The 23,770-nt window shown below is 45.6% G+C and overlaps 1 protein-coding gene across 5 annotated transcripts in view; it reads left to right on the top strand.

Moving 5' to 3' along the window:
• LOC119969636 (calcium-responsive transactivator-like) overlaps positions 1–23,770 on the top strand; it is a 98,690-nt gene that overhangs the window by 10,660 nt on the left and 64,260 nt on the right. For all 5 annotated transcript variants that reach the window (XR_005461432.1, XM_038803539.1, XM_038803540.1 and 2 more), the window contains exons 3-6: positions 13,159–13,243; positions 18,661–18,805; positions 19,455–19,655; positions 22,915–23,079. Coding sequence is in view for 4 of the 5 variants with exons in the window: in XM_038803539.1 (XP_038659467.1) it covers positions 13,159–13,243; positions 18,661–18,805; positions 19,455–19,655; positions 22,915–23,079 (596 nt within the window). In the remaining variant the exon portion in view is untranslated. The remainder of the gene's footprint in view (positions 1–13,158; positions 13,244–18,660; positions 18,806–19,454; positions 19,656–22,914; positions 23,080–23,770) is intronic.

Below are 23,770 nucleotides of genomic sequence, written 5' to 3'. Positions count from 1 at the left end.
GGTGTATTGAATCAGGTGACAGACTCCTAAGAATGACTAAATAAAATATATTTTATTCGCTGAGTATAATATCTGGCATTTTTAGGTGTTTACAATTCAATAGACATAAATTAGATTTTTGTTTTAGTAATATGTGTCATAGAGTCATACAGCACAGAATAGGCCCCGAGGCCCATTTTGTTTGCGCAAAAATAGCCACCTCACTATTCTAATCCCATTTTCCAGCATTTGGCCCATAGCCTTGGATGCCATAGCATCACAAGTTCACATCTAAATACTTCTTAAATGTTATGAGGGTCTCTGTCTCCACCATCCTTTCAGGCAGTGAGTTCCAAACTCCCACCACCTTTTGGGTGAAAATTATTTTCCTCACACCTCCTCTAAATGTCCTTCTGTTATCTTAAATCTATGCCCCCTGGTCAATGATCGCTCCAGCAAGGGGAATAGTCTCCTCCTGTCTACTCTATCTATGCCCCTCATAATTTTATACAACTCAATCATGTCCCCCCCTCAGTCTTCTCTGCTCCAACGAAAGCAACCCCAGTCTGTCCAGCCTCTCTTAATAACTAAAACTCTCCAGCCAAGGTAACATGCTGGTAAATCTCCCTTGCACCCTTTCCAGTGCTATCACATCCCTCCTATAATGTGGATTCCAGAAATGCACACAATACTACAGCAGTGGCCTGACCTATGTTTTATACAGTTCCAGCATAACCTCCCTGCTCTAAAAATCTATGCTCAGCTAATAAAGGCAAGCATGCCATATACCTTTTTAACCACTTTATCCCTCTGCCCTGCTACCTTAAGGGCTCTGTGTACATGCACACCGATGTCCCTCTGATCCCCGGTGCTTCCCAGGGTCCTGTATTTTATCATGTATTCCCTTGCCTGGTTTGTCTTGCCCCAGTGCATCACCTCACACGTATCCGGATTGAATTCCATCTGCAACTGATCCGCATGTCTGACCAGCCCATCTATATCTTCCTGTAATCTAAGGCTCTCCTCCTCACTATTCACCACCCCACCAATTTCCGTATCATCTGCAAACTTACTGATCAACCCTCTACACTCAAGTCTAAATCGGTTATATAAACCACAAACAGCAAGGGCCCCAAATCTGATTCCTGCAGGACCCCACTTCTCACTGGACTCAAGTTAGAAAAACACCCCTCGACCATCAACCTGCCTCCTGCCACTCAGCCAATTCTGGATCCAATTTGCCAAATTTCCTTAGAACCCGTGGGCTTTTACCTTCTTTATCAGTCTCCCATGCAACACCTTATCAAAAGCCTTGCTGATGTCCAAGTAGACTACATCAAATGCATTGCCCTCATCTACACATCTGGTCACCTCTTTGAAAAATTCAATCAAGTTGGTCAGACATAACCTCCCCTTAACAAAACCGTGCTGACTGTTCTTGATCACAGCTTTTCACAGTATCTTCATTGCAGTGTTAATGTAAGCCTACTTGTGACAATAAAAGTATTAAAAAAATATAATTCCTGTCTCTCCAAATGCAGATTAATTCTGTGTCTCGAAATTGCTTCCCATAATTTTCCCACCATTGAGGTTAGACGACTGGCCTGGAGTTTCCTCATTAATCCCTTCCCCCCCTTCTTGAATAACGGTACTTATAAAATTCTAACAGGATTATATAGGATAGATTTAGAAAGAATATTCCCGATGGTGGGGGAGCCCAGAACTAGGGGTCATAGTTTGAGGATAAGGGGGTAAACCTTTTAGGACTGAGGTGAGGAGAAATTTCTTCACCCAGAGAGTGATGAATCTGTGGAATTCGCTATCACAGAAAGTAGTTGAGGCCAAATGTTAAGTAATTTCAAGGAGAAATTAGAGATAGCTCTTGGGGCTAAAGGGATCAAGGGATATGGGGGAAGGCAGGATCAGGGTATTGAACTTGATGATCAGCCATGATCATAATGAATGGCAGAACAGGCTTGAAGGGTCGAATGGTTCCTCCTACTTCTATTTTCGATGTATGTATGTTTCTATGGGACAACATTGGCTATTCTCCAGTCCTCCAGCACCTCTCAAGTAGTCAGAGAGGGATTGGAAGTTATTGTCAGCACCCCTGCTCTTTCCTCCCTTGTCTCAATCAACAACCTGGGATACATTTCATCTGACCTTGGAGATTTATCTGCCTTGTGGTGGTAGGTATCATTGCCTAGCATGTAAACATCAACTAACCCCCAAAGTACGTTTAGGGACAGGAATAGTCCATTCAACTGCTTGAACCTGATCTGTCATTTAATTGGACCGTGGATGATTTGTGTCTAAAATCTATTTACCCACCTTCATTATAGAATCATAGGATTGATTGATTGATTGATTGATTGATATTTATTGTCACATGTACCGAAGTACAGTGAAAAGTATTTTTCTGCGGCCAAGGGAACGTTTACATAGTAGGCAAAAGAATAATCGACAGAGAACATTGACAATGATACATCAACAAATAGTGATTGGTTACAGTGTGAAACAAGGAACAAACAAGAACAGCATAGGGCATCATGAATAGTGTTCTTACAGGGAACAAATTAGTCCAAGGGAGGGTCGTTGAGGAGTCTGGTAGTTGTGGGAAGGAAGCTGTTCCTACGTCTGGATGTGCGGGTCTTCAGACTTCTGTATCTTCTGCCTGATGGAAGGGTCTGAAAGAGGGCAAAGCCTGGGTGTGAGGGGTCTCTGAAAGTGCTGCCTGTCTTTCTGAGGCAGCGGGAGGTGTACACAGAATCAATGTGCGGGTGGCAAGCTTGTGTGATACGTTCGGCTGAGTTCAACACACTCGTCAGTTTCTTGCGACCTTGGGCCGAGCAGTTGCCATACCAAGCCGTAATGCAGCTGGATAGGATGCTCTCTATGGCACATCTGTAAACGTTTGTGAGAGTCGATGCAGACATGCCGAATTTCTTTAGCTTCTGTAGGAAGTAGAGACGTTGTTGGGCTTTCTTGACTGTTGCATCAACGTGAGTTGGCCAGGACAGACTGTTGGTGATGGTGACCCCCAAGGAACTTAAAACTATCAACCATCCCTACTTTGGAGCCATTGATGTAGACGGGGGGGGGGGGGGGGGGGGGGTCATGCTAGCTTCCTGTCCTGAAGTCTATGATCAGTTCCTTGGTCTTTCCAACATTTAGTGAGAGGTTGTTTTCGGTACACAATGCAAGCAAGTGATCTATCTCCCTTCTGTAGTCTGACTTTGTTGTTTGAGATACGACCCAACACAGTCGTATCATCAGCAAACTTAAGATCGAATTGGAGTTAAATCTTGCCACATAGTCGTGTGTGTATAGGGAGTACAGTAGAGGACTGAGCATACATCCTTGCGGGGCCCCCGTGTTGAGGACTATTGTGGAGGAGGTGTCGTTACTTATTCTGACAGATTGTGGTCTGTTGGTGAGGAAGTCAAGCATCTAGCTGCACAGGGAGGGGTCAAGTCCAAATTTGCAGAGTTTGGTTATTAGTCTTGTTGGGATAATGGTGTTGAAGGCGGAGCTGTAGTCTATGAACAGCAGTCTGACGTAGGTGTCCTTATTGTCGAGATGTTCGAGAGTTCATTGTAGGGCCAGAGAGATAGTATCTGCTGTGGATCGGTTGCCACAGTAGGCAAACTGCAATGGATCGAGCCCAACTGGGAGGCTGCCATTAATCCGTCTCATGACTAGCCGCTCAAAGCATTTAATTTTTTAAAACATAATTTTTATTGAAAAATTTTGAATTTATCCAACAACAACGAACCATAATAAAATAACAATAATATTAGCAATCATAAACATTCGCCCCACCTCCATGAACAACACAGCATTTTAACAACGCAAATTAACACAATATTAATTAACATAATAGAAACTACAATAAGGAACACCCCCCTTTGCTGGGGGTCCTTGTCCCTCTTTAAAATTAACGAGATCAGCGCCCGCGACATTGTCGGGGGCAAAGTCCCCCCTTCCCACGCTTCATTAAGTGTCCGCACCAGCAAGGGGCCCACTAGGTCCACAAACCTTTTATAAAATTCCACCGGGAACCCATCCGGCCCCAGTGCCTTCCCTGACTGCATCTGCCCGATCCCCTTAACTAGCTCCTCCAGCTCAATCGGCGCACCCAACCCCTCCACCTGCTCCTCCTGCACCTTCGGGAAAGAAAGCCCGTCGAGGAGCCTCTCCATTCCCCCCCTCTTCCCCCGTTGGCTCCGACCGGTACAGTTCCCCGTAAAAGTCCTTGAAGACCTCATTCACATCTACCCCCTTCCGCACCACATTCCCACTCTTGTCTCTCACTCCAGCAATTTCCTTAGCCGCATTCCGCTTGCGGAGCTGATGAGCCAGCATCCTACTCGCCTTTTCACCATGTTCGTACACTGCCCCTTGTGCCTTCCTCCACTGTGCCTCCGCCTTTCTAGTGGTCAGCAAATCAAATTTAGCCTGCAGGCTGCGCCTCTCCCCCAACAGTCCCTCCTCTGGTGCCTCTGCGTACCTCCTGTCCACCTCCAGCATCTTTCCCACCAGTCTATGCCTCTCACTCCTCTCGCTCCTCTCCCCGTGTGCCCGGATGGATATCAGCTCCCTACGAATCACAGCCTCAGTTCTTCCCAGACCACCCCCACCTGAACCTCCCCCGTATCATTCACCTCGAGGTACCCCTCAATACTTGCCCGGACCCTCCTACACACCTCCTCCTCCGCCAACAACCCCACATCTATCCGACAGTAGACCCTATGTACGTGGGAGAAGAAAGAGTACTCCCGTGCCCTCGGCCTCACAAACCTCCATGGGTCCACCCCACCCATCTGGTCCATAAACCCTCTCAGTACCTTGGCCGCCGCTGGCCTCCTACCCGTCCTAGAGCTGGACCAATCCAGTGAAGGATCCAACACCGTATTTAAGTCCCCCCCCCCCCATGATCAGACCTCCCGCCTCCAGATCCGGGACCCGTCCCAACATACGCCTCATAAAGCCCGCATCGTCCCAATTGGGACACAGGACACATACACTAGCAAGTACCACCTTCTCTCCTTGTAGCCTGCCCCTAACCATAACATATCTACCCCCCTTATCCGCCACCACCTCCGATGCCTCAAACGACACATTTTTCCCCACCAGAATCGCCACTCCCCGGTTCCTCACATCCAACCCAGAGTGGAAAACCTGCCCCACCCATCCCTTCCTCAGACGGACCTGGTCCGCCACCTTCAGGTGGGTCTCCTGAAGCATTGCCACATCTGCCTTTAGCCCCTTCAGATGAGCAAGTACCCTCGACCGCTTCACCGGCCCATTCAATCCTCTCGCATTCCAGGTGACCAACCGAATCAGAGGGCGTCCCGCCCCCCTCCCCAGTCGACTGCCCGCCCCAGGCCAGCACCCCCTGCCTGACCCAGTCCCCACAGCGACAACACCTCACCTCTGTCCCACCAGCTCCTTCCTGACCCGACCAGCAGCAACCCGGTATTCCCCTTTCCCCCCTCCCTTCCCCCCCCAGGCTAGGAACCCTCCTAGCCGAGAACCGTCCTCCATTGTACTTCCGTGGGTCAGCTAACATCTGCTGACCCCGGAAACTCCCGCCAATAACCCGACCCCTCCCAAAGTGGGATCATCCCCCAATCTATCCCTCCTCCAGGCACCGCTCCAGCGCGGGGAAGAACCAGTTAAGGCCCCCCCTCCCCCCCATTATCGTCTCCACCCCCCAGCCCCGCAGCGCGGGAAACCAGAGGAAAGCCCGCGCTTTTGCACTGCCCCACCACGCCCTTCTGACGCAGCTCCCAAATACCTGCCCCACTCCATACCCCCAACCCGACATAGAATACAACAAAACCCCCCCAACCCTCCCCGCAAGATACAAAACTCAAACAATGCCCCACAGCAAAAAAAAAGAACAACACCCCCATAAATAACCATATCAAAATTGCAAAAGTACAAAAAAAAAGAGAACACAGCAACAGCAGAATCCAGCAATAAAGTATTACAGCCGACCCCCCAACCCCTAGTTCAAGTCCAGTTTCTCCGTCCGCACGAAGGCCCACGCCTCCTCCAGGGAATCAAAATAATAGTGCTGGTCCGAATAAGTTACCCACAGGCGCGCGGGCTGCAACATTCCGAACTTTATCTTATTCCTGTAAAGCACCTCTTTCGTCCGATTAAATCCGGACCGCCACTTAGCCACCTCCGCACTCCAATCCTGGTAGATCCGTACTACCCCATTCTCCCAATTGCTGCTCTTCACCTTCTTAGCCCAGCGCAGCACACACTCCTGATCACTGAACCGGTGGAACCTCACCAGCACCGCACGCGGGGGTTCATTCTCCTTAGGCCTCCTGGCCAGTACTCTGTGTGCTCCCTCCAGCTCCAAGGGCAGATGGAAAGACCCGGCCCCCACTAGTGAGTTCAGCATTGTAGCCACGTAGGTTGTCGGGTCCGACCCCTCCAGCCCCTCCGCAAGGCCCAAGATCCGCAGATTTTTCCGCCTCATGCGGTGATCAAGCTCCTCGAAGCGTTCCTGCCACTTCTTGTGGAGTGCCTCGTGCCCCTCCACCTTACTCACGAGGATCCCGGCCTCCTCCTCTTGTTCAGTGGCCTGCGTCTGCAACTCCTTGATGGCAGCACCCTGGGTCGTCTGAATCTCCGAGAGCCTTCTGTTCGTTTCCTGCAGAGAGTTCAGTACCTCAGCCTTGAAGTCTGCAAAACAGCGCAGGAGAGCAGCTTGTTGCTCCAGGGCCCACTGCTCCCACTCCTCTGGAGCTCTGCCGGCCGCCATAAAACAGGAGCTCCCAAATGTGCGGCTTCCTACTTCATCGCCGCCACCGGAAGTCCCGCTCAAAGCATTTCATGATAACAGACGTCAGGGCCACCGGTCGGTAGTCGTTGATGTACGCTACCTTGTTCTTCTTTGGTACTGGTATCATGGTGGTCTTTTTGAAGCAGATAGGGACCTTGGAGCGGAGAGGTGAGGTGTTGAAGACATCCACGAATACACTTGCCAGCTGGTCAGCATAGGCTCTGAGTTCTCGCCCAGGGACTCCGTCGGGGCCCGTCGCTTTCCGCGGGTTTACTTTCAAGAAGGCAGCTCTTAACTCCAAGGCTGTAATAGTGGGTATGGGTGTGTCCAAGGCTGTTGGGGCGGGAATCATAGAATTTACAGTGCAGAAGGAGGCCATTTGGCCCTTCGGATCTGCACCGGCCCTTGGAAAGTGCACCCAACTTAAGCCCACAGCTCTACCCTATCCCTGTAACCCAGTAACCCTACCTAACCTTTTTTGGACACTATGGGCAATTTATGATGGCAAATCCACCTAACCTGTATATCTTTGGACTGTGGGAGAAAACCAGAGCACCTGGAGGAAACCCACGCAGCCACTGGGAGAACGTGCAGACTCCGCACAGACAGTGACCAAAGCCGGGAATTGACTTGGGACTCTGGAGCTATGAAGTAATAGTGCTAACTACTGTGCTACCATGCTGCCCTTATGTAACCTTTGCCCACCAAAAATCTATAAACCTTAGCTTTGAGAATTCTAGATGACTCCTAGCTCAACAGCTTTAGAGGGAGGAAGTTCCAGATTTCTACTACCCTTTGAGTGAAGAAATGCTCTCCGACATCATCCCTCAATGATCTAGCTCTAGTTTAAAGGCTATAATCCATTGTTGTCGACTGTTCCACTTCAAGAAGTAGGGCAGAGAGATATTATCAAATCTTTTAATCATCTTAAACACCTCAATTAGATCACCTCTTTTTACTTGCCTTCTGTTATATTTGCCAATGTGAATACAGTTAGGTTGATTTTTTTTTGGTTCTTTTTTCCGCCCTTGGTTGTTCCTTCTCTACTTTAAATTAGTATTTAAATTGGTATTCTTTCTTACCCAGCCACCCATTTGATCCATTCACTACTGCATACCAGAAGTGCGAATTAACCATCAGTTGGGGAGTAATTCCTTAAGCATTAAGCACATTCAATTACGTGCAATGCTGTACATATCATCACCAGGTCACAAATGATAAAAGGGGGAGGAAAGTCTGGAGAAATACCAAAGTACATCCTCATTGTTGTATTAGGTTACCATAATCAATTCAGTAGATTTTTTTTGTCATGTTTTTAGTCAAATGTAATATTTTCTTACTGCCATGGAGATCCTCAAGCCGGATAACATTCCCAATGGAGCAGATCTCATGTCCTCGAGAGTGGTCATAAAAACAGCAGGAACTGCTCTGGGGCCAGCAGAGCTAGACTTAGTTGAGAAATCTGTGTATCAAAACCTCTTAGGTTCATGGCAGCTTTCAGTCATTTTAAAGCTTTCATGTAAAATTGCTCTGGGGTACTTCATTAGGAACATAGGAACAGGAATAGGCCATTCAACCCATTGAGCCTGTTCCACAATTTAATACGATCATGGCTGATTGGACACTTCAATGCCCTTCACACCTACTACCCCATAACCCTTTTCGTTATTGTTAATCCAAAATCTCTGCTTTAAACATGCATAATGACTGAGCTTCCACTGCCCTCTGGGGTAGAGAATTCCTAAGATTCACACCCCTCTGTGGAAATAAATTTTTCCTTATCTCTAAGTGGCATCCCCCAGATTTTGAAATTGTGTCCCCTGGTCCGAGATTCCCTAACCAAGGGAACACCTTACTTGCATTTACCTTGTCTATTCCCTGAAGTATTTTGTCGGTTTCTTTGAGATCACCTCTCATTCTTCAAATATCGGCCCAGCTTACCCATTTGCTTTGTATAAGACAGTCCCGCCACCCCGGAACAAGTCTGGTGAACCTTCGTTGTACTCCTTCTATGGCAATGATATCCTTTCTGAGGTAAAGGGACCAAAACTGCACCCAGTACTCCAGGTGTGGCCTAACCAGGCTTCTGTATGATTGAAGCAAGACCTCACTACTCCTGTATTCACATTCTCTTGCGATAAAGGCTAATATTCCATTAGCCTTCCTAGTAGCTTGCCGCACCTGTATCTTAGCCTTCAGTGCCTTATGAACAAGGACATCCTGGTCCCTTTGTACATCTACACTTTCTACTGTCTTACAATTTAGGAATAATCTGCACATCTGTTCCTTCTACCAAAATGGATTACCTCACTTCTGCCATGTTCTTGCCCACTCACTAACTCTGTACAAATCCTCCTGTAGCCGCTTTACATCTTCCTCACAACACACACTCCCGCCTAGCTATGTACTATCCGCAAACTTAGAAGTATGACATTTGGTCCCCACAACCAAATCATTGAGGCCCAAGTGCTGATCCTTGCGGTATCCCACTAGCCACAGACTGCCAATAGAAGAATGAACCATTTATTCCTACATTCTGTTTTCTGCCTGTTTGCCAATCCTCAACCTATGAGGGTATGTTTCCTCCTACCTCATGTGCTTTTATTTGGCTAATTAACCTCCTGTGGGGGACTTCTGAAGTTCTAAGTATACTACGCCTATCAACTCTCCTTTATCAATTTTGTTAGTAACATCTTCAAAGAAATCCAACAAAGATGATTTCCCATTCGTAAATCCATGTAGACTATGCCCAATCAGATCATGATTGTCCATTAGTGATGTCACTGGAGATGCTTAGCACAGGGGAGGGGACAAGGAGAGGATGATTTGAGAGTGGGCAAAATTCTCTGCTACACACCGCCGGTTGCTGAGTTCCCGATGAAGCAGAGAATCCAGCAGTTATGAAGAAAACGTGGCGTTGATCGATTCTGATGTTCTGGCCTGCCGCTGGTGTCGGGATCGAGGTTTGCGCCCCTCTGCAGCACTATATTCTCCGGGTCCATGAGATTCTCCGGTCCTCCGGCCGGGAATCATGTGGGTGAGAATCACTACAGGTCTTGACAAGCGTGGCCCTGACACGGTGGACCTGCAGTGCGCTAAGGGGGTAACCCTTTAAAGGAATTGCCCCTAAAATCCATCTGAGGGCCACCCTCCCCCCCCCCCCACAATGCAAGACCTGCCCATCTCACCCCCCGAGACTCCCTAAAATAAGGGGACTGTTCGAGACCCCTAAAATAAGGGGACTCCCCACAGAGACCCCCTAAATAGAGACCCCCACAGAACCTAAATATGGAGAACCCCAGAGAGCCCCTAAATAGAGACCACCTGCAGAGATTCCCAAATAAAGAAGTCCCCCACAGAGACCCCCTCAATAAAGAGACTCCTCACAGAGATCCCCACAGACACCTAACAGTGAGACCCCTGTTAGGAAGTGCCCCCAGAAAAGAGACCCTTGACTTGCAGTCCAAACAGAGGTAGTGAAAACAATGACTGCTTTAACACTCACCTGGGAAATACACCTGCTGGCTCAGACAGAGGAAGAAGCACCTGTCAATTCCTGGAAATAAATAAATAGTCAGCTATGTTTAAACCCCCTCAGATCTTTGAACTGCAAGCCATTCATTAATTTCTCTTTGATATTGATTTTACTAGGCTGTGATTGACAGCTTCCACACACACAGCTGTCAGCCGTGCTCCATTCATCTCCCTTCACGGTTGAGTAACTCTGAAGTGCTCTAACCAATGTTAATAAACATCAAGTTTTGATTGGCAGCTCCTGGATCACTTAAAACAGAATGAAGTGCTTTCCAATCATCTCACTTATGCTCGAGTGATTTTGAAGTGGTCAGCTGGAAATTGACAGCACTTAACTTTGGTGGTGGTGGGAGCAGCCACGGGACCTCACTATCAGGCCGCCCACTCAAAATGCCATTCAGAGAGCGGGCACGCATAAATTTGCATAGCTTTTTTTCCCTAAATTTAGAATACCTTATTCATTTTTTCCAATTAAGGGGCAATTTAGCATGGCCAATTGACCACCCTGGACATCTTTGGGTTGTGGGGGCGAAACCCACGCAAACACGGACAGAATGTGCAAACTCCACACGAGCAGTGACCCAGAGTCGGGATCGAACCTGGGAACTCGGTGCCGTGAGGCAGCAATGCTAACCACTGCGCCACCCTGCTACCCTTGCATAGCTAAGGATTGGGAAACGCTTCCTCATTTTGGGAGTGCACTTCAGGTGCAATTCAGCTCCAGCAGGAGAACATACTTTCAAATGGAGCATTTTTGCGCTGCTAAGTGAGTTTGTACATCAAACAAAATACTGTTGGTCTATTACTTTGAAACCTTAAATATTTTAATTCACAAACTATCAAGTTTTTAATATATTATGCTTCAGTTTTGCAAGTTGATTTTTAACTATTAAATGGTATAAAAGTTAGTCAAAAATTATATGCAATGTTGCAATAATTAGTAAAAATAGAACTGTAGAATTTATATTTAAATATATGACTTTCCGCAAGTAAGGATTCATTCACAGCTTTTCATTTTCTCTGCATTTTGGAAGCAGTTTTCCTCTCCTTTCAGCCATTCTTAGATAAAACATGCATCTGCCAATCAATCTTTGTTTTTTAGTTTTAAAGCTTGGTTTGGGACTATGGTGTTAAGTCTTTGGCTTCTGGTTGGTCCTTGCATTCCACCTTGTCACTCCATTCCTGGTTATGGCTCAAACTCTGCCCAGGTAATAAGGTCATGGAAATGCTCCCTTCCTGGACGAGTGGAAGTTGTCATTGGGCAACCTTGTATGTGGTCGCTAGCCTGTGTAATCATTGACTAGAATTTGCCCTGTTGCTCTACCATCTGCTGCTATCACTGCTGCTCATTTTGGCACAGCGCAGGGCTTATTTCTCCTGGGACATGCTGCTATGTAAAAAGGACATCCTGTGGAGCTGGCGTATCTGTCATAGAAGATCATCTAAGTCTTAGCTCTTATCTGGACGATGAAACCTGATGAATGTAATGCTTTACAGGTAAAGGGAAGACATCAAGTTAATTTTATATCAATGCGTAGAACTGAGATCCCTGGAAGAAAATTGCATCATTTTGTTCAATTTACTGTAACAACTTTAATGTCAAAGATTTAAGGACATTGCCCTAGGATGAGAGAGGGAGAGGGGAACTAATCTTAACATTAAGCATGAATATGCTTCTTAATTAACTATATCAAACCACGTATGCTTATGAAGCAAAGTGAAGCCAACATTAACCATCATTTTACTTCTTCATAAGTGCTGGCTCTTCAGCCTCAACTTTGCTTAGAATACAAAATATTGGATGTCTTATGTTGTCTGAATATATGTCGTTTGTATAAATATGTGTAAGGGCGGCATGGCGACGCAGTGGTTAGTACTGCTGCCTCATGGCGCCGAGGTCCTAGTTCGATCCCGGTCCTGGGTCACTGTCCGCGTGGAGTTTGCACATTTTTCCAGTGTCTGCATGGATCTCACCCCCACAGCCCAAAAGATGTGCAGGGTAGGTGGATTGGCCACGCTAAATTGCCCCTTAATTGGAAACAAATAATTGGATATAAATATGTGCACATTCCAGTGGTAGCGCTCATCATTTTGACATTATGAGCACGATTACATATCCATCTGGTGGTGGAGGAGAAGAGTCTTTATATCATTGTTCAGTGCTAGCTCCTTAACCCTCTCTGTTTTGTACCCAGATGCCAATTTAGTGTAAGTTGAGGGAGGGGGAAAGCAAGGTTGGAAAAATTAAGATGACAGCTTTCAATTTTGTATCCTGTCACTGGAATCGGCGATTACTTCAGCGCGTGACTATAGATTAGTTTCGTACTCGGCTGCATTTGATATTTTCAACTCTTTAGTCTATTTTAGTCAACTTGAAAATCAAAGCATTTCCCTGATTTATCAGTCTGCAATTCACGATAGTTGATTCATTTGTTTTAGCTTAGATATTATTAAATAATATGCTCAAGTGTAGACCCGTTGAATGAAACAAAATAGGGAGTAAAAAATGGTTACATAATAATGCATTCACCAAAGTGGTCTATGTGGAACTGCCACCTACAATCACATTTAGAAACTGCTCGGGGTCTAAAAGCCACTTCTAATGCTTATTAACACTATAAATTAGTAACTCAAATTGATCTTGCATTAGAGACCATCTGAAAATAATTTTATTTTCATATACACTTCTGTGTGTCATGGCCAGACCAAGCAATGAAAGGACATATGAGCTTATCATCGCCATTACCGTTATCATTCTTATTATTATTGCAGTGATTTTCATTTAATGAATCCCTCCATGAATTAAAACAAAAACCTTTATCTGTTCTTCCATTTCTTAGATACCAACAAATGCTGCACAGAAATTTGGTTTACCTGGCAACAATAGCAGATTCCAATCAAAACATGCAGTCGTTGCTACCTGCTGTAAGTAACACACCAGTGGTTGCAAACCCAGGGTGTAATATGTTTTGTGAGACAAAAAAAAAACTACAATTATAAATGAGATTTCCAGATCAATGTTCTGCCCATTAACATTTAATTCCGCCTCCACCCCATAAATCACTACAGATCTGGCATATAGATATTATGGGGCGGGATTCTCCGGCCGCGCCCGCCCGGTGACCGGAGAGTCCCGCCCAAGGTGTTCTTGCGGCGGGCGGGGTGGAAGAATCCAGCCCATGGTGTACAATCGTATATTTGGGTAGTAATTACCAAAGAGAAAAAAAGGAGAAAGATTTGCATTTATATGGCACTTTTCATGACCACCAGCTATCCCAAACCACTTGCAGCCAATTAAGTATTTATTACTGCTTTGGCAAAGAGTCATCCAGACTCAAAATGTTGCTCCCTCCTCTCTCCACAGATGCTGTCAGACCTGCTGAGATTGTCCAGCGTTTTCTGTTTTTGTTGTTGAAGTATTTATTGACATGTAGTCACTGTTATAATGTAGAAATGCAGCCGTCCGTTTACATGCAGCAAGCCCGCATGCTGCAACGTGATAATAACTGGATAATTTGTTTTTGTATTGTTGACTGAGGACACTTGGGGCAACTCACCTGAAGCAGTATCAGGGGCTGTTTTACATCCACCTTTTTTTGACTATTTATTCTTCCATGAGATGTAGGCTTCGCTGGCAAGGCCACCATTTGTTGCCCTTGAATGAATCAGAATACTTGGCCATTTCAGAGGGGAGTTAAGAGTCAGCCACATTGCTGTGGGTCTGGTGTCACATATAGGCCAGACCCAGTAAGGATGGTAGATTTCCTTCGCTAAAGGAGATGAGTGAACCAAATAGGTTTTTACAGCAATCGATGATAGTTGCCAGTCTCATCATTTCTGAGATTAGCTTTGTATTCCCAATGTTGTTAATTTAATTTAAATTCCACCACCTGCTGTGATGGGATTTGAACCCATGCCCCCAGAGCATTAGCCTGGACCTGAGAAGTCAGACAGGGCCTGACATCTCATTCAAAAGATGAGATTGCAGCATTGTAGCACTCCCTCAACAGTGCAATGGAGCATCAACCTTGGTTTTTGTGCTCAAGTCCAGGAATAGGAGCTTGACCCACAACCTGGAGCTGCGTATCACTTTTGATAAATGCACAACTTTTGATTAGCTTGCAGTCCCTTGACAAATGGCAAAGCTGCTTCTCAATATTTACGCTATCCGTGCTGATCTGTTATTAAAGGTCTTTTCAAAATTCCATTAAGCTACGGGTTTAGAACATAAGACCATAAGACATAGGAGTGGAAGTAAGGCCATTCGGCCCATCGAGTCCACTCCGCCATTCAATCATGGCTGATGGGCATTTCAACTCCGCCTACCAGCATTCTCCCCGTAGCCCTTAATTCCTCGCGACATCAAGAATTTATCTATCTGACTTGAAGCCATTTAGCGTCCCGGCCTCCACTGCACTCCGCGGCAATGAATTCCACAGGCCCACCACTCTCTGGCTGAAGAAATGTCTCCGCATTTCTGTTCTGAATTTACCCCCTCTAATTCTAAGGCTGTGCCCACGGGTCCTCGTCTCCTCGCCTAACGGAAACAGTTTCTTTGCGTCCACCCTTTCTAAGCCATGTATTATCTTGTACGTTTCTATTAGATCTCCCCTTAACCTTCTAAACTCCAATGAATACAAACCCAGGATCCTCAGCCGTTCATCATATGTTAGACCCGCCATTCCAGGGATCATCCGTGTGAATCTCCGCTGGACACGCTCCAGTGCCAGTATGTCCTTCCTGAGATGTAGGGCCCAAAACTGGACACAGTACTCCAAATGGGGCCTAACCAGAGCCTTATAAAGGCTCAGTAGCACATCGCTGCTTTTATATTCCAACCCTCTTGAGATAAATGACAACATTGCATTCGCTTTCTTAATCACAGATTCAACCTGCATGTTTACCTTTAGGGAATCCTCGACTAGCACTCCCAGATCCCTTTGTACTTTGGCTTTATGAATTTTCTCACCGTTTAGAAAGTAGTCTATGCTTGGATTCTTTTTTCCAAAGTGCAAGACCTCACATTTTCTCACGTTGAATTGCATCAGCCATTTCCTGCACCACTCTCCCAAACTGTCTAGATCCTTCTGCAGCCTCCCCACTTCCTCAGCACTACCTGCCTGACCACCTAACTTCGTATCATCGGCAAACTTCGCTGGAATGCCCCCAGTCCCTTCATCCAGATCATTAATATATATGGTGAACAGCTGCGGCCCCAATACTGAACCCTGTGGGACACCGCTGGTCACCGGCTGCCATTCCGAAAAAGAACCTTTTATCCCAACTCTCTGCCTTCTGTCAGACAGCCAATCCTCAACCCATGCCAGTAGCTCACCTCGAACACCATGGGCCCTCACCTTACTCAGCAGCCTCCTGTGTGGCACCTTATCAAAGGCCTTTTGGAAATCCAGATAGACCACATCCACTGGGTTTCCCTGGTCTAACCTACTTGTCACCTCCTCAAAGAATTCTAACAGGTTCGTCAGGCACGACCTCCCCTTACTAAATCCATGTTGACTTGTTCTAATCCGACCCTGCTCTTCCAAGAATTTAGAAATCTCATCCTTAACGATCGATTCTAGAATTTTGCTAACGACCGAGGTTAGGCTAATTGGCCTATAATTTTCCATCTTTTGTCTTGATCCTTTCTTGAACAAGGGGGTTACAACAGCGATCTTCCAATCGTCCGGGACTTTCCCTGACTCCAGTGAGGGACCAACATACAACAGTACAGCACAGTACAGGCCCTTTAGCCCACGATGTTGTGTCGACCACTTATTCTAATCTAAGATCAACCTAATCTACACCCCTTCAATTTACTGCTGTCCACGTGCCTGTCCAAGAGTCGCTTAAATGTCCATAATGACTGACTCCACCACCTCCGCTGGCACCCACCACTCTCTGTGTAAAGAACCGTTGCTTAGATTTGTGAAAAGATTCTTATAATGCAGTTGTGGGATAATATCTTATTTATATCAAGGATCTGACGAACAAAAATGAAATGGGACCAGCTGAGAAGTATATTAAATATCAGTTTCTCTATGAATAATTTTGTTGGACAAACTCTGTGCTCATCTGTATTTTTCAATGAATTGTCTCTTTCTTGGTTTGAATAAACTCTTTACAATCCTTACGTTAGATTGAGTTGGTAGAAGTCTGGTTAAACTAATAAAGACTTTATCCAGTACTGATTTTAAAGGGTTTACTCTGGGTTTAATAATATCCAAAGATTCTGAATGGACAATAGTGTGGGTATAATCCGCTAACCAGATGCCAATATACAATAAATTCAAACTTGCTGAAAATTGGTTCTTTGTGAAAAGATTTAACTGAATACCTTTTCAAATTAAAGATCACATTTTAAAAATAAAAATATTGAAAATGATTAACGAAAGAACTTGAATTTTCATAACATGACCTCTGAATGCCAAAATGTGCTTCAAAGCCAATGAAGTTTAGGTACGACTTTAATGTAGGAAATGTAGCAACTGATTTGCGCACAGCAAGCTGCCACAAACAGTGACAAAATAAATAACCAAACCATCTGTTTTTGTTTGGTGGCTGAGAGAGATAAATGTTGGGACAGGCCACCCAGAGAACATTCTTGCTATTCTTCAACTAAAGCTATGGGATGTTTTACATCCACCTGGGAGGGTAGGTAGAGCCTCAGGTTAGCATCTAAATCAAAAGTTTGTACCTGCAATCATGCAGCACTAAAGCAGTGTCAGCCTAGATTTAGAGCTCAAGACACTTGACTGGGGCTTATGACCACAACCGTCTGATTCAGAGCCAAAAGTCATGGCTGAAGCATTTTCATCTTTAGTTTTTTATTTTTTAAACATTCATGGGATGTGGGCATCGCAGGCTGTGCCAGCATTTATTGCCCATCCCTAGTTGCCCTTGAGGGGGCATTTAAGAGTCAACCACATTGCTGTGGGTCTGGAGTCACATGTAGGCCAGACCAGGTAAGGATGGTAGATTTCCTTCCCTAAAGGACATTAGCGAACCAGATGCGTTTTTACAACAGTCGACAATGGTTTCATGGTCATCATTAGACTTTTAATTCCAGATTTTCTTGAATTCCAATTTCACCATCTGCAGTGGCGGGATTTGAACCCGGGTCCCCAGAGCATTACTGTCGGCCTCTGGTTTACTCGCCAATGGCAATACCACTAAGCCACCGTCTCCCTTTCTCTTTAAGACCATGAAGAGATTCAACTTTGGCTAGAGGCAGGTTATCAAATTTCTTTTGTCCAATATTTTAATGAAGACCATGGATAACCTGAGACACTAAGCACCTGCAAGTTGATAGATAGTGTGGTGGGGTTGGTTGGTTATAGCTGCTGAGGCTGGTCCTATTCACACTTATATTTTCTAGCAGGGTTACTGACCGGAATTCCCCCGACGTTCATGCTGGCAGTATATACTGTTTACCGCCAGCAGCGCACCCCCTCCCGGGGCTTTCTCAGCGGCATGGGGTGGCTCAATGGGAATACCCATTGATAGAAGCGGGAGCAAAGAATCTCACTGCCAGCGAATGGCGCGTCGCCTCCCGCCGCCGAAGAACACGCGGCTGGGAGGCCAGAGAATCCCACTCACTGTCTTTTCTTTTTTATCCTCCTCTAGCCTGTGACACAGAGGTCAGTTGTTTCATCCTTGCCACAGCCTTGGCTGAGATAAATTAATCTGGCATAGAATGGGGATGAACCCTCAGCCACTCACCATCTACCCAAGTGTTACACTAGTTAGTATATTTACCAGTTGATCTGTTGATTTCCAATTGGATCAAGATTGAAGATAATATTTTTGAGCATGTAGTCCACTTCCAGCCACCATTTTGGATGAGCTGGTGCTTTCTACCTGCTCATGCTGATTTAAAGAATCAAGCGGCACTATTTAAAGAACAAAGAATAACATTCTCTTTTGACCACCTATCATCAAAAGACAGAAACTCGACTTGTTCATTTATTTCTACTGTGCAGGAAGGACCATTGTTGTGCATTTTGACTGCACTTTAGAAAATAAGTACTTTCAATGTAAAGTGTTTCAGAATGTCTCGAGTATATGTTATGTTGCCATATGAATGCAAATTTATTTATTTATTTTCCACATGAATGTAATATTTTGCTTTCTCTGCTGTGAAATCATCACCTCAGGGGAAGAACATCATAATTATTTGTAGAATAGAGTAACCGCTGTGGTGATCTTCCAAGACACCAGAAAGGGACAACATCTCTGTTTTTTTAAAGAATATGATTTTGAGACCTTCACAAGATTTTTCTTTAAAAATCCAAATATTAACTCGTGGGTTTTGTTTCCCTTCTGATGTTTCTTTTACTTAGCCACCTTCCCAAAACCTGTCTATGGGACCAGGAGGAATGAATCTCTCTGGATCGAATCAAGCCTTACATTCACAGAATGTTCCGAATGACACCATGGGAGGAGGTATTCCCCCTTCCTCACTAATGCAGAGCCAGATGAGCAATGGTAGGTTTTAACAGTACTAAACTGTAACTATGTTCCTTATTTAATAGATAGCAATGTTAAAATACTGGGATCTGCCAGATTGCATGCCTGAAAATGAATTCAAGCCAGTTTTATGTCCGGCATTTCGATTTAACTAAAACACAATTCTATTTCAGTGTATGTTTTACGGAATAGGGCATGTGATGGGTCCGACCCAGCATAGCTGGAATTCTTTTGCCACAGTTTAGCTTGACTTAATTTAAGGCCCTCGATTCTGGCCACTACTGCAGCTTCCGTTCGATTTTGATTGGCGGCTATTTGGCTCCTAAAAACCCCACTCTCCCCCCGCCCCCCTCCCCAACCTCAGAGGAGCTCATTCCATTGCACCAAGCTGTTTCCATGTGCATTCACTTCCCATCTCATACATTCTTATTTAACCTGAGTGAGATTCCTCATTTATGATCAGTTTTATGTTGATTCCCTATCTTTTTTTTGGATGTACTTTCGGACTATGTATCATCTTGCAACTGAAATAGAAGGAAGGTTTTGTCCCATCGGGTCCGGGGTATTAAAGTGAGCACGGGTCACAGCGGTGTCTGCCAATCTATTGTATGGCTTCAAAGACTATCAAGGCAAATCACTGTAACTGAATCTGGCTCTGTTCCTTTAGGTCCTTCCCATGTTTCAGTGCAACAATCAGGGCCAGCAACAATACCGAGTTCTTCAATGGCCATGCCTGTAAACAACCATGGAAGTGCAGGTGGTTATAGCCACTCTGTACCCTCATCGCAAGGCATGCAGATGCAGGGTCAGAGCCAGTCAATGGCAAATTATGGATCCCGGACAAACATGAGCATGCAAACCAGTCAAGGTAAACTTTCTAAAGTTGCCATGTCATATTATTGAAATAAATAACTTTGGCATTTGTAATGTTTGCTTTTCTAAGCTATTTGTCTAAAATGTCTGTCAGTGTACTTGGTTAAGTTTAGCTCTCCCATTGAGCAGAATGCCAAAAAGAAACAGGGTGGTATACTCTTGGTCTACCCGCCGCACTTTCTTGCGCAGCGCGCCCCCACTGACAGTGGGATTCTCCGCTCATGCAGCCAGCCAGTGGGGTTTCCCATTGTGGCCACTCCACGCCGTCGGGAAAACCTGCGGGAGTGGGTGCACTGCCGGTGGATCCTGGTGACAGAGAATTCTGGACCATTTCCTAAAATGGCCACTAAGATACTCCAGCAGCTGGTTTATTTTGGCGGCACAGTAGCACAGTGGCTAGCACTGTTGCTTCACAGCACCAGGGTCCCAGCTTCAATTCCCGCTGTGCGGAGTCTGCATGTTCTCCCTGTGTCTGCGTGGGTTTCCTCCGAGTGCTCCGGTTTCCTCCCAAAAGTCCCGAAAGACGTGTTTGTTAGGTGAATTGGACATTCTCCCTCAGTGTACTCGAACAGGTGCTGGAATGTGGCGACTATGGGGCTTTTGACAGTAACTTCATTGCAGTGTTAACATAAGCCTACTTGTGACAGTAATAAAGATTATTATTATTTGGACTTTTAGAAGGCTTTCAACAGTCCCATGTAAGATTGAAGCGCATGGGATTAGGGGTAATGTATTGACTTGGATAGAAAACTGGTTGGCAGACATGAAACAAAGAGTGGGAATAAATGGGTCTTTTCAAAATGACAGGCAGTGACTAGAGGAGTACTGCAGGAATCGGTGCTAGTACCCCAGCTATTCACAAAATATACTAATGATCTAGATGAGATCTCCGGAGGTGATCCAGTTGTTCCTGGTGCAACGGCCCTGAATGATACGTTCTGCACCCTGTCGAGCCAGCTCCAGATCCTCACCTGGCTCATCTTCCACACTGTCCTTGTTCGATCAGGCCTGCCATTTCAACCCCACCTCCAACATGTCGCCCTGCTGTTGCTCAGGATGCAGCAGACCACCACAATGCACAAGACCCTCTGGGGGCTGTATTGAAGAGTCCCACCAGAGCGGTATACTGCACAGTGGTTAGTAATGCTGCCTCACAGTGCCAGGGACCCGGGTGGAGTTTGTACGTTCTCCCCGTGTCTGCGAGGGTTTCCTCCGGGTGCTCCTGTTTCCTCCCACAGTCCAAAGGTGTACGGGTTAGGTGGATTGGCCATGCTAACATTGCCCCTTATTACCCAAAAATGTGCAGGTTAGGTGGGGTTATGGGGACAGTGTGTGGGGTGGGGGCCTAGGTAGAGTCATTTTTCAGAGGATCAGTGCAGACTCAATGGGCTGAATGGCCTCCTTCTGCACTGTAGGAATTATGTGAATTCCACAGATCCTTCAGTGTGAGTTGGACAAGTTGAGTGAGTGGGCAAATGAATGGCAGATGCAGAATAATTTGGATAAATATGAGGTTATCCACTTTGTGAGCAAAAACGGGAGGGCAAACTATTATCTGAATGGTCATAAATTAGGAGAAGAGAATGTGCAACGAAACCTAGGTATTCTTGGACACCAATCATTGAAGGCAAGCATGCAAGAAGGCTAATGGTATGTTTGCCTTCATAGTGAGAAGACTCAAGCACAGGAACAGTGATGTCTTGCTGTAATTATACAGGGCCTTGGTGAGGCCATTCCTGGGATACTGGTCTTCTTATCGGAGGAAGGATGTTCTTGCTACAGAGGGAGTGCAGCGAAGGTTTACCAGACTGATTCTTGGGATGGCACGTACGAGGAAAGGTTGAGTCAGTTAGAATTGTATTCACTGGGGTTTAGTAGAATGAGGGGGATACTCATAGAAACCTATAAAATTCTAATAGGTCGAGACAGGGTAGATTAAGGATGTTCCTGATGGTGGGGGTCACAGTCTGAAGATACGGAATAGACCATTTTGAGCTGAGATGAGGAGACATTTCTTCACTCAGACAATGGTCAGTCTGTGGAACTTGCTACCACAGGAAGTAGTTGGGGCCAAAACATTGTGGGCTCGATTCAAATAATTGGGAACAAAGTCCCATAGCAAGCGGGTTTAGCCGCATATTTCCTGGCGCTCGCAGCGATTCGTGCTGTATAAGGCACCTCAGCGGGCCACTCCCTCTGCCCCCACCGTGGAAGTATCAGGGGGCACCGCCCGCCCCCAACGCTGTCATCGGGGCTCTATCTTCTCCCCCAAACATACATAAGGGAACCCCCCACTCTGGCCAGGATATCAGCCTGCCCACAATAGAAGAGGGTCACCCCCCCGCCAAAGCCCATTTGGTAATGCCCACTCAGTGACCCCTGGCAGTGCCCCTGGAATTTCCCAGGGTGCAATGCCTTGCCTTGGCTCTCAACCCCCTTGGCTCCAGGCACATCTGCACCTCCTCCGAGGTCATCACGACTGTTTTCCGCTTTTGAAAACCAGTAGGGACTCGTGCTGGTGTGGCATCATGCTGCCGGGTTGGGGGGGGGGGGGAGAGAGTAGTATCTATTGTGGGCAAATGTTACCAAGTAAAGCCGTTTAAGTGTATTTAAATTTATTCAAATTCATGGAAAATGCCCTTGCTAGGCATGAACCTGATTACGTCACATGGCAGGGGGTGCGGGAGATCTCAAACCGAGATCTCACTGGCGCAAGTCTCATTATGGCCCTCTTGCGAGATTTAGCACCCATAACTGGGTTTGTGCCCACGGCGAAGGGGCCCTTTAAATTCCAAGCCTGACAATTGAAAGCTGCCAATGAGCTAGTTGATTCTTTTTAACTCATCCAAATGGGATTGGCATTACAGCAGGCTGCCACTGCTTGTTATTCACTGGATTCCTATGGCAGCGCTCTGCACCTGCTGCTTTTATACTGGAGCTGTTGTGTGTTCTCACCTTGTTGAAATTTAGTGATTTTTTTCCTTTTAATAGATGTTCAGTGATACATTCAGTAAACTTGAAATGCAGCCTTGGATTGAACAATACAGTTTAGTCAGTTCAATGTTTATCATGGGCTTCACAACATTGGAGAAAATATCAGAATTAGTGGTGTAATTTACTGATCCTACTAGAATGTACCACGTTGACAGTGAAGCGCTTGGGCAAATTTGCTATAAATTAGAGTTCTCTTTTTTGAGCCCGCGGGTCAGAATGATTCCTTTCAGCAGAATCGCTCATTTCAGGTTATTTTTCAGTCCCCATGATGCACCAGCAAGCTGCAACCTCACATTACAGTACACCACAAGGAGGTGGTCAGCATTACCAGGGGCATTCAACCATGGGAATGATGGGACAGAGTAACCAAGGCAACAACATAATGGGACAAAGGCCAATGGGGCCTTATAGGTCGTCACAACAAGGTATGATTCGCAGAGCGTCACGATTTGAGTAAACTTGACGCGGTATATTTGACATTTTGTTCCAGTACACTACATTGTAATTTTTTCTCCCCCTTGACTCTGTCCTTAATGAATGAAGCAAGTTGCTGTTCAATAAATTCCGTTGCCTTCAGCAGGACCTATTAGCATAGTGGATGCAGTTTAGAAGCATACAGAAGGTATTACAGAGGAAAGGCAACTGTTCTTCTATCAGTGATTTAAATATTAATTACTCTAGAGGAAAACCTACAAAGAACAAAAGAATAAACTGTTATTTAAATCATCTTTTGGGTTGTGTGAGTTGATTTATGGCGTTGTCATGGGTAGTTTGGGCACATGGGGTTGCAATGTTTAATTGCTTTACCTTGCTTGTCACAGTTAAAGGCTAGTATTCAGCAAATAGATCTGAAGTTACCGATTGCAAATTTCTCTAATTGGTAAATGTTGGATTCCTTCTATTCTCTCAATAACCTCTTCAAGTTTATCTGTAAACTAGAAGAAATATATATATATATTTATTTCCCTGAGATTGTTAGTTTGTAATATGTTAGAATGTATTACAGAGATGTGTCCAGACTGTGACGGATGCTCTTAAAAGCCTTTTTTGCTGCATTAAAGTTTCACTTTGCTGTTGGACTATTCTCTTTGGGCGTGGCCCATTTTGGGGGAGGAG

The sequence above is a fragment of the Scyliorhinus canicula genome, chromosome 7 (genome assembly GCF_902713615.1).
Source record: "Scyliorhinus canicula chromosome 7, sScyCan1.1, whole genome shotgun sequence".
NCBI lineage: Eukaryota > Metazoa > Chordata > Chondrichthyes > Carcharhiniformes > Scyliorhinidae > Scyliorhinus > Scyliorhinus canicula.
The sequence above is the reverse complement of the archived record's forward strand: the minus strand, read 5'-3'. Positions and strand labels throughout refer to the sequence as shown.